The following is a 9,512-nucleotide window of genomic DNA, read 5'->3' as shown; positions in this document are numbered from 1 at the left end:
ACATAATTTTTTAATTTATATGGGACACACTACAAATGGTTATGTTAACTCCAACTTGTGGATGCTATTGCGCCACCTAGCGTAAATATTTGGTACTACAGCCAGATTATAACAGTTTACTTGATAAGGGGAAATGCAATTCCAATTTTATACATTTTATACATTACCCCTTATAGTACCTTCTACATTGGAGTATTTTTTAAACTGTCCCTAAACTATGATAAATAATGAAATTCATACTACGCGTATTTTATTTTTATAAATTATGACTGGATCGTAGAATTAGCTGCACTTTTAGCTTAAACTCAAAATACATATCATATGATGAGTATATCTTATAAATAATAGTTAAATTAATGTAACTTTGGATACTCATACTGCTTTAGGTAGGGACTTACATACATATCTATTCTGACTACACAGTAATATTTTAAGACATTTTAAGTACTCTCAAATACTTTTACACATTTGACACACCAATTTGACCTATATGAATAATGGGATAATGATCTGAAGTGACTATTCTTTGACTGTTAACTGTTCGATGGAGCTCAGCGTCGTTTCTATTAACAAATTGTAGTCCAACTCGTTAAGACTCGCCTTGGCCGTGAGCAGGTCCAGGAAGGAGTCCAGCGGAGACAGCGTTTCAGCCGTGAGATCTGCAAAGAAAATGAAAAATAAAATTGAATGGAAACAATTATACAAGCCATTCAGTAAATACATTTAACGACAAATCCACAGACTGACAGACACAAACAGGTGCGCTGCTTACCAACCAGAAGATGATCGGCAGTTGGGAATAACTATGTGATTACCAAATGGCGGATCGCTGGACAAGCACGAAGCGTGCAATGCTTAAAATGGCTGTGGTTAAAATGATAAGCAAAAAACCCAAAAGCAACGAGTGACAAACGATGGTGGGGGGCTTGCCCAGTGCTAGACCGGGTGTTGGATGACAGAGTGCAAATGAAAATGTGTTAAGCTAAGTGTCACAAATGATCAAGAATATAAAATTGCTTCCTACCAGTTCTGGCATGCATTCGCGACTGTGAAACGCCACCAGATCCGCGCCGCTGTGCCGGCTCCTGATGCTGACCCGATAAGATATTGGCCGCATGCTCTCGCCCCCTTATCATAAGACTCTCTGGATGCTGCCAACATTTTAGCAAACGCTGAGCCCGCTGCTTAGGCAGAGCCGAGAGTAGCGACAGCTTACGCTCGATGCCCTGCGGCGTGTCCTCGATATCTGCAAGCAAAGAAATTTGATTAGTCACATTGTCAGTGAGAGAACTGCATTATATATACACACCGAATACAATTGCCTTCATGACATCTACTTGCAGCTCAAACACATGATTCTCCACGTATTGCAAAAACATGTCATAGTCCAGGGCGCGGTAGCCCAAGTACGTGAAGAACGAGGAGAAGCCTTCAGGCAGCGGGAAGGCAATCGACTCCACGGCCAAACAATAACGTTCAAGTATCAGGAACAGCGAGTGCTGCTGATTGCTGGACATCTGGTCACTAAAGGTCATAGAGAAGAATTTTAAATAAGCAAAACAGTTATATAAATACGAGACCCACATCAGTTGAAAGCCGCGCAATGTCTCCAAGCGCGCATCCAAGCCGGCCGCCCGGCAAACCAGCGAACACAGCGCACGGGACAGCTCCAGCTGAGCGGAAACGAATTGCGAGGCAACTGCATGAACATGGGCTGGAGCCTGCGAGCGCTCGAAAAAGGTTTCCTTCAGCCAGCGGAAGCCCGAATGCGGCTTTGAGGAATGCTTCACCAAATGCACGCTGAGCTCTCGCAAATACTGAAAGAAAGGACACTATAAATATGGGAATTCCTTTAAGCTAAATTCTTGCTTGGACGTACAACGGAAAGGACGTGCTCCTGCTTGCTAGCCGTGCAGCCCTCGAGCTCAATGAACGGCAGCACTTCGCTGCTGAAGGGAAAGGCGCTGCCGCTGCTGTAGTCGCCAAAGCCACCGCTGCCTGCATCTGGCGTCATGGGTGTCGTGCAGCGGGAAAGCGCCTCCGGCTGGTAGCAGGCCAGACTAAAGATCAGTTTCTCCGTCACCTGCTCGGCTGCGAAGCGCGGTTGCTCCTGCTTGGCAGACTCATTCAGTAGTTCCCACAGCCGTGTCCAGATATCTGTGCGATAAGGAGACAAACGCTGCTGCGGCGACAATAGCATCATGCTCGTATTATGCAGCGCCTCGTGCGATATGCCCACGTTGATGTCTGCGACGCGCGCTTGAATAGGTCGCGTGGCAATCGCCGTGGTCAGCGGGAGCAGGCGCATTAGCGGCTTTGCCTCCTCGGGCAGTCCGCGCACTGCTGCCGCATAGCTGCCGGCAATGAGCGCCTCCTTCAGCAGCGCCACGGTGTCCAGCGAGAGGGGCCGCTCCAATATGCTGCTCAGCAGCTCGGCCAGAACATCCATGTCAGTGGAATGAATCAGGAAGTAGTGGATGATGCTGATGCGGTTGTCCAGCGAGTTGTCATTGCGGAATGTTTCAATCAGATGCGCCTTTGGCACACTCAGCGAGACCAGATCTAAGGTGGCAGCATCGAAGGCTAGTGCGCCCCACTTGCGCAGCGGCACCAGGTGAATGACATCGGGACCTCGATTGACTACGGCCGGGCACACAATATGGCACGTGGGCTCGTGCTGCAGGCCCACGTCCAGCAGATGCACAAAGATTGCTGATGAGACCAACAGATGATGCGAGCCCTGCAGCGCAAAGGTGGGACGCAGCAGCCGCGCCTTGTGCCAGGGCACGCCCGGCATGACGCAGTGCACCACACATCCGTGATGCAACAGCGACACGGAGTAGGCGAAGTGCACATCCTGCTGCTGCTGCTGCTGCTGCTTAGTTGCCTTGCTTTCCTGCGCGTGCTGCGGCTGCATGGGCTGGTACAGATAATAGTGGCACACGAAGAACATGCCCGAGCTATCGGCCAGGATGATCAGATTCAGTGAGCTGTCGTGCACGCGCAGCGGCACAGCGTCGTCATCGTAGCTCGGCGGCTCCTCTGCGGCATTCGCGGGAAGTTTCGGCAAATTGAGCGGAATGTTGAGCTAGCGGCATTGGAAATTACAAATCTGAATGCAAGTTCCATTTCACCGTCAGTTCGATTGCACTTACAACTGTTTCCGTGGGCTGCTTCTCGTTGAACTGAAATGCTGACAGAGTGGGACTGAGCACCGGCACCGCCTGTTCGCCTGTTTGCTCCCGCTCGTCCAGCAAGCTGAGGCTCACGGCCTTCGGCTTGAGGTGTATGTAGTAGAGTGCCTGGCACTCTGCGTCCCACTGCGCCCAGCTGAAGTTCTTGGCCAGCGTCTCGTGGGTTAATATGCTGACGTCCAGGCGCCAGGCGCTGCCCTCCACACAGCCGGTTTGTGAGGCTGTCGAGCTTTGCTTGACCGTGCAGCTGTACTGCTTGATAGCTGAATAAGTTGTTTATTAAGTCAGGATTACCGCATATTCACTGACTACTCACAGTCCTCGTGTGTGAGCACCAACAGCTTGTCCTGCCAGCAGGTCCGCGTGGCGCTCTCCACTCGCCAAAGGAACTGCGTCATGATCTGCCGGGTCGACGGCTCGGCCGTGAGGCATGTGGGCGTACCGTCCTCGCTGCTGCGCACTTCCACAATAAAGGCCTGATAGCGCTGCGACGCTTTTACCACATAGGACAACAAGGTAATGCTGCTATTGATGCTCGCCTGGATGATCTCCACGCAGCCGGGCAGGGTCCAGAGCACGCGTACCTGCTTCTTGGTGGCATGGAAGTGGCCAATGCAGGTTTCGCGCTTAGTCGGCTCGTCCAAATATTCGAATATCCATGAGGTTAGCAGCGACCCGTCCTGCTCCTGGCCCAAAATGCGCCACTCGTTCGCCTTTTCTGCATGCGAACATGTAACAATATGATTTGGATTGGTTTCAATGCTTTCTAAGCCGACTGCAACACTTGCCTTTGTAACCCTGAGCGGCCAAAAGGCCACAGAAGTTGGCAGCCAAGTTCTCTTGCCGCAGCATGGTAATTTTAATTTATTTATTTTGAAAATATTGTCGCCTTTACAGCATTTTCAATTTTCAGCGAAGCACTCAAGAAATCAATAAACATTGCGGAAAGTTGGCAACGCGACAATCAGCTGTGCAGGGTGACCATATATACATATTTAACTGTGTGGCAGCGCCACCATAAAGATCTTTAAAGACATGGCTCCCAGCACCGTTATATTCAATATGTTGCGCAACATTTTGCAAAAATAAATGAGTACTGATAATGCCAAGTGAAATAATTACACTACAATTGGGCCAATGCGGCAATCAGAGTAAGTTAATTATAAATGTATGTAAGGTGCTAATTTTTAAATGCTAACCCAAAAGTTGGCTTTGAGTTTTGGAAACGCCTTTGCCTGGAGCATGGCATTTCCCCGGATGGGGTGCTCGAAGACTTTGCGGCCGATGGACACGATCGCAAAGATGTCTTCTTCTATCAGGCAGATGACAATCATTATATACCAAGAGCTGTCTTATTGGACCTGGAGCCCCGCGTCATTCACAATATAATGACCTCGCCATATGCCAAGGTGAATATATATTTAATTACATATGAAACTTATTGAAATTGTTTCAATTGTCAGCTCTATAATCCGGAGAACGTTTACTTGTCCAAACATGGCGGCGGTGCTGGCAATAACTGGGCTTCTGGCTTTAGCCAAGGCGAAAAGGTGCAGGAGGAGGTGTTTGACATACTTGATCGTGAGGCCGATGGCAGCGATTCACTCGAGGGATTTGTACTCTGTCACTCGATAGCTGGCGGCACAGGATCTGGCATGGGCTCATACGTGCTCGAGCGCCTGTCGGATCGTTTTCCAAAGAAGCTCATCCAAACGTACAGTGTGTTTCCAAACCAGGACGAGATTAGCGACGTTGTCGTGCAGCCCTACAATTCAATACTCACTCTAAAGCGGCTTACTAAGTGCGCCGATTGTGTCGTGGTGCTGGACAACACGGCCCTGAATCGCATTGCCACGGAGCGCCTGCACATACAAACGCCCACCTTCACCCAGATCAACAATCTGGTGTCCACGATCATGAGCGTCAGCACCACCACCTTGCGCTATCCCTCCTATATGAACAATAATCTGATTGGGCTCACAGCTCCGCTAATTCCTACGCCCCAGCTTCACTTTCTTATGACTGGCTATACTCCACTGATCACAGATTATGAGGTGAGAATGTAAATGGACTAGAATCAAGATTACTTTTCAGCTATCATTGGTTTCTTTTACCATTTGCAGACGAAAACAAATGTGCGCAAGACAACAGTTCTGGACGTGATGCGTCGCCTGCTGCAGCCAAAGAATATGATGGTCTCCTCGACCGCCGACAAGCGGCACTGTTACATCTCCATACTGAACATAATACAGGGCGAGGTGGATCCCACGCAGGTGCACAAGTCGTTGCAGCGCATACGCGAGCGCAAACTGGCCCAGTTTATACCGTGGGGTCCGGCAAGCATTCAGGTGGCACTGTCGCGCAGTTCGCCCTACGTACAGACGGCGCACAAAGTATCCGGCCTGATGATGGCAAATCATACGGGCGTGAGTGCTCTCTTCAATCGTGCATTGGCCCAGTATGATAAGCTGAAGAAGCGCAATGCCTTTCTGGATCAGTTTCGGCGTGAGCCTATGTTCCAGGACGATTTGACCGAACTGGATTCGGCCCGCGACACGGTGGACTGCCTGGTGCAGGAGTACGAAGCTGCCACACAGGTGGACTATCGACACTGGAGTCCGCTGACGAATGGAGCAAAAGTCACAGCTTAGGCATTGTTCAGCTGGCTAAATCAAACTATAGCCTAGTAGGCCTTTCTTTTACATTATTCTAGGCCAAGTTTACAAAAATCAACCTCATTCCATTTTAGGAATAATATGAAATACCATTAAATTTTCAAATTTCTCTGGGTGCTGTCTATTGAGTGGTTCGTATATGGATATTTTTGAAGTTTATAAGCAATCATTCATTTCCCTATTTTTAGTTGTACAGCCATGTCTAAATTGAAGAAGTCATTGAAGACTTTAAGCCATACCATCAAGGATTTTTTGGGCTTGGGAGTCCAGCGAACTCTCAATCTTTTCGGATACCTTGGTGGTATAGCCTATCGAAATTGAGCTTTACAATACACAATTGCCGGCTGTTTATCTTAAATCCAACGTTTCACACACAACATGCATTAGCAGAAATGCTTAAACGCATTCCCGTTTAGATTGTTTTAAAAATTATATAGTACGAACTATTTTAAAAATTAGTGAAAAATATGGATACATAGCTTGTGTGAGCCAACCAATAAATACGAAGTATACTTGTTAATTTTACCGCTCTTGAAAAATGTTTTCTTAAACTTCTTCTGAGCGAATGATATAAAACTTGTGCTTAAATATGGTTCATAGTAAGGATACAAATAATAATTCACTATAATAATAATTCACTAATCAAAACGATAACTGCATTGGGCCCAATGAAAAGTTAAATCAGGGTATAAACATTTTTTTTTTTTATAAATGTATATAACATTCTTAATCAGGCCGACGAGGTGGGTCCTTCGAAAGGTAACATTCAAACACATCAAAATTCTTGACTGTAAAGCTCTCTATAAAGCAATCATAACAATAATTTAGAATTTTTTAATATGGACAGAGACAATATACTCTTTCCCACCTTGCACGAGTATAAGGCTGAGCATATCAAATGCTTTTAAAATGTTACCAACTCGTGGTTTTACCAATATGAACTTCGTGTTTATTACAATTGCATTTTTTTTTTTTTTTTTTTTTTTTTTTTGGTTTACATTATTTTTTTGTTATCACATTTTTGAAATGCTGCATTATTCTTGCTGATCGAACCAGATGGGAGCAGTTTGATCCACCGGCTCCTCGGCAGTCAACAGTCGACGCCAGGGGCCATCAGGTCTGCCGTCGTTCAACAGCCACAGCAGAAGGAACATTGCAAAAACGCTGGGGTGCAGGGCGAGAAACACATCTCAACACAACAGGATTGACAACAGGGTCCGCCACACGGTGGGCCACAGAATGAACACCATCCAGCCGGACCACAGCACATATTCTGAAAATATTCAACTGATTCAACTGCTAAGACTCCTCGCATTTACAGTTAATACTTACGTTTAAGAGATAGGTGAAATTCAAGTTCTTCGGGCAATATCAGAATATATTATTCGTTGAAATTTGGTTATATTTTGTGTGTGCTGAGCGGCTTTTAGGAGGAGAACACCTAACAAAAAAATAATGTAAGTTTTTTACACAACTTTTTATGTGCTTACTACACGAATTTTGAACCAAATCTGAAGATCTCAACCAAATTCGTTCCTACCTATCCAAAAATTGAAGCTCGATCTCAAGGCCTGTTTCGATTCTGATCCAAACATCCAAATTACTCAGCTTCAGTTTTTCGTAAACCCTGAACACATTGAAAATGGGAAATCAATGTGTAATGGTTTTGTGAAAAGTATGTAACAGGCAGAAGGAATCATCGCAGACCCCACAAAGTATACATATTCTTGATCAGGGCGACTAGCTAAGTCGATTTAGCTCTGTCCGTCCCGCCTGTCCGTAAGTTTGAACGTGTCGATCTCAGAAGATATAAGAGATAGAGACTTGAATTTTTTTCTAGGTCCGTGTATACGCTCATATGGATTTTTATTTCAAAAATCGATAATTTGTCCTGTTATTTTGTTATCGATCAATAGCGAAAATCCGTAATACATTTTTCTCTTTATCCACCCCCTCACCCCTAAATTTGTAAGAGGCGATTTCAAATACTAGAGACTCTTGCTTTAGCAAAGGCATGCATAATCTGAAAGTTTCATGAAGATAGTCCATCCACAAGAAAAGTTGTTAAGCAATTAAGTTCCCGCATGTGCGAATAACTATTTAAATATCAGTTGCTCGAAGAGTTCAGGGGATCTTGTAGTCGAGCAGTTTCGACTAGAGCTTTCTTACTTGTTTTATTCTGTTTATTATTGGGCTTTATTCTTTGGGAGCTCTGTCACCTTCAGACAAAATTGGGAGAGTGACTAATGTTGGCGTGGGGTCGTCAAAAAAGTTTTACTGGTGGGTAGGTTCATTAGATAAAGCTCGAAGATATACGCGTTATTTATATATGAACTGAACTTATGCATGTATCCATATAGACAAGTATATGTGCGTATTTATGTGCATATCTATTGTATATTCATATGTGAAAGTATGTATGAGAACTCGCAACGTTCATATCATATTCATATAACCAATTTTATTAGACAAATTGAAACTTCATATCTTTTCGCAATATGGCTACATTTTAAACAGATTGCAAGACTTGGAAATCCTAGATATAGTATTATATCGAATGTTCGATTTCATTAAATATACTCAAATACATAAACTGTTTTTCAATAGGCCTTGCTTTAACTTGCTTTAAACTTACCTCAGGGCTCTAAAATATTTCAGTTTCAAACTACACCTGGAGTCGATAGGTTTGTCTTAATTTCTGATAAATCGCAACCAAACTTAGTCCTTTAGTAAGTAGCTAGAAAAGATAATTCGCTTCCAGAATATATATTTTGTTGATTCCATCTGCAGGGTGTGAGCCATCATGTGCTGCCAAAGCCGCTACTACCGGGAGACACCCTGTGTCCAGTGCTGCCTAGTCGATTGCAGCTACTGCTGCTATCGAACACAATGCGCGGGTCCCTGTGGCCCCTGCAGGACTGCGGCGCCTTGCTGCTGCGGAGCTGTCGGCGATCTCAACTACAAATACTCCTTCTTTGGACTGCATTTACTCTAGACGGAAACTGATGTAATTCATTTGCCTCCTCTACTAGCAGCGGCAGCAGCAGCACTTGACTCATCGACCTTGACCTTAGACTAACTGCGACTCCCGAAATTTGTTCTGCAAAATTATCAGTTCAAAATATATGTCAAAACATGAAAGGGTGCTCCAGAGGGTGCTCTGAGCGCTTTAAACAGCTGATATTGCAGTCGTTCTATATTTTATTTCATACAAAAAAGTTGCATTCATTTCTTAGTAAATCTCTAGGTCGTACGGCGTATAAGTTAAGCTGGAAAAAGTCAATGTAATTATCGATTTTTATCGAAACGAAATGGGATGAATAATCGGACTAAAATGTATTGTATACACGATTTAACATAACTATGTGCATTTAGAGATTGTCTTACGAATAGAGTAACTGAAAGCAGCATGTTAAAGTGCTCGGCAGAACGAGGCATGGCAGACCCTGTTGAATAATCAGGAAAACTAGCTTCAATAGCGTCCAATTAGTTCTCCTATTAATGTTTTTCAATTTTAAAAAATCTATAATTATAAGCTACTATATATGTAGGAGTTGGAAGGAGGTGACTTAATGGTTTGTTTGTGCAATAAAATAATTTTAATTTTTAAATTTATTTTTGATATCAGTCTCACCTGTTACAA

The 9,512-nt window shown here is 44.6% G+C and overlaps 3 protein-coding genes and 1 long non-coding RNA gene across 5 annotated transcripts; 2 read left to right on the top strand and 2 right to left on the bottom strand.

Annotated features, from left to right (window-relative positions):
- Positions 1-233: 233 nt before the first annotated feature.
- Positions 234-4,159, bottom strand: pigeon (gamma-secretase activating protein pigeon). Of its 2 annotated transcripts, XM_018003775.2 has the most exons (9): positions 3,983-4,159; positions 3,511-3,912; positions 3,156-3,457; positions 1,880-3,088; positions 1,585-1,817; positions 1,310-1,524; positions 1,025-1,246; positions 773-936; positions 519-659 (listed from the first exon to the last, which is right to left on the bottom strand). In XM_018003775.2, exons 1-8 carry the CDS (start codon positions 4,044-4,046, stop codon positions 812-814), a joined length of 2,772 nt encoding a protein of 923 aa, XP_017859264.1. In that variant the 5' UTR covers positions 4,047-4,159; the 3' UTR covers positions 519-659; positions 773-811. The 2 variants fall into 2 exon arrangements, with proteins under 2 accessions (XP_017859263.1, XP_017859264.1); XM_018003774.2 differs by lacking the exon at positions 773-936 and having other exon boundaries at positions 234-659; positions 3,983-4,158.
- Positions 4,160-4,193: 34 nt separating this feature from the next.
- On the top strand, positions 4,194-6,389 carry gammaTub37C (gamma-Tubulin at 37C). The gene is made up of 5 exons (XM_018003778.2): positions 4,194-4,345; positions 4,401-4,603; positions 4,658-5,248; positions 5,318-6,000; positions 6,058-6,389. The coding sequence occupies exons 1-4, from the start codon at positions 4,297-4,299 to the stop codon at positions 5,843-5,845; spliced, it is 1,371 nt and encodes a 456-aa protein (XP_017859267.1). The 5' UTR covers positions 4,194-4,296; the 3' UTR covers positions 5,846-6,000; positions 6,058-6,389.
- Positions 6,390-6,817: 428 nt separating this feature from the next.
- LOC108611254 (uncharacterized) lies at positions 6,818-7,403 on the bottom strand. The gene is made up of 2 exons (XM_018003781.2): positions 7,202-7,403; positions 6,818-7,142 (listed from the first exon to the last, which is right to left on the bottom strand). The coding sequence occupies exon 2, from the start codon at positions 7,137-7,139 to the stop codon at positions 6,999-7,001; it is 141 nt and encodes a 46-aa protein (XP_017859270.1). The 5' UTR covers positions 7,140-7,142; positions 7,202-7,403; the 3' UTR covers positions 6,818-6,998.
- An 802-nt stretch (positions 7,404-8,205) lies between these two features.
- On the top strand, positions 8,206-9,057 carry LOC149269984 (uncharacterized). Its single transcript, XR_016269234.1, has 2 exons — positions 8,206-8,598; positions 8,660-9,057. It is a non-coding gene; the product is annotated as an uncharacterized LOC149269984 (long non-coding RNA).
- The last annotated feature ends 455 nt before the right edge of the window (positions 9,058-9,512 follow it).

Source organism: Drosophila arizonae, chromosome 3 (assembly GCF_054131065.1).
Source record: "Drosophila arizonae isolate 15081-1271.41 chromosome 3, UAZ_ARI_1.0, whole genome shotgun sequence".
Taxonomy (NCBI): domain Eukaryota; kingdom Metazoa; phylum Arthropoda; class Insecta; order Diptera; family Drosophilidae; genus Drosophila; species Drosophila arizonae.
The sequence above is the reverse complement of the archived record's forward strand: the minus strand, read 5'-3'. Positions and strand labels throughout refer to the sequence as shown.

Excerpts from the sequence above, each read along its gene's own strand:
- pigeon (XM_018003774.2), bottom strand. The coding sequence starts at position 4,046 with ATGCTGCGGCAAGAGAACTTGGCTGCCAACTTCTGTGGCCTTTTGGCC. Across the intron at positions 1,818-1,879 it reads AGGAGCACGTCCTTTCCGTT|TATTTGCGAGAGCTCAGCGT; the intron begins GTACGTCCAAGC and ends CCTTTCTTTCAG. Across the intron at positions 660-1,024 it reads GCGAATGCATGCCAGAACTG|ATCTCACGGCTGAAACGCTG; the intron begins GTAGGAAGCAAT and ends TTTTCTTTGCAG.
- LOC108611254 (XM_018003781.2), bottom strand. The coding sequence starts at position 7,139 with ATGTGCTGTGGTCCGGCTGGATGGTGTTCATTCTGTGGCCCACCGTGT.
- gammaTub37C (XM_018003778.2), top strand. The coding sequence starts at position 4,297 with ATGCCAAGTGAAATAATTACACTACAATTGGGCCAATGCGGCAATCAG. Across the intron at positions 4,346-4,400 it reads GGGCCAATGCGGCAATCAGA|TTGGCTTTGAGTTTTGGAAA; the intron begins GTAAGTTAATTA and ends CTAACCCAAAAG. Across the intron at positions 5,249-5,317 it reads CACTGATCACAGATTATGAG|ACGAAAACAAATGTGCGCAA; the intron begins GTGAGAATGTAA and ends TACCATTTGCAG.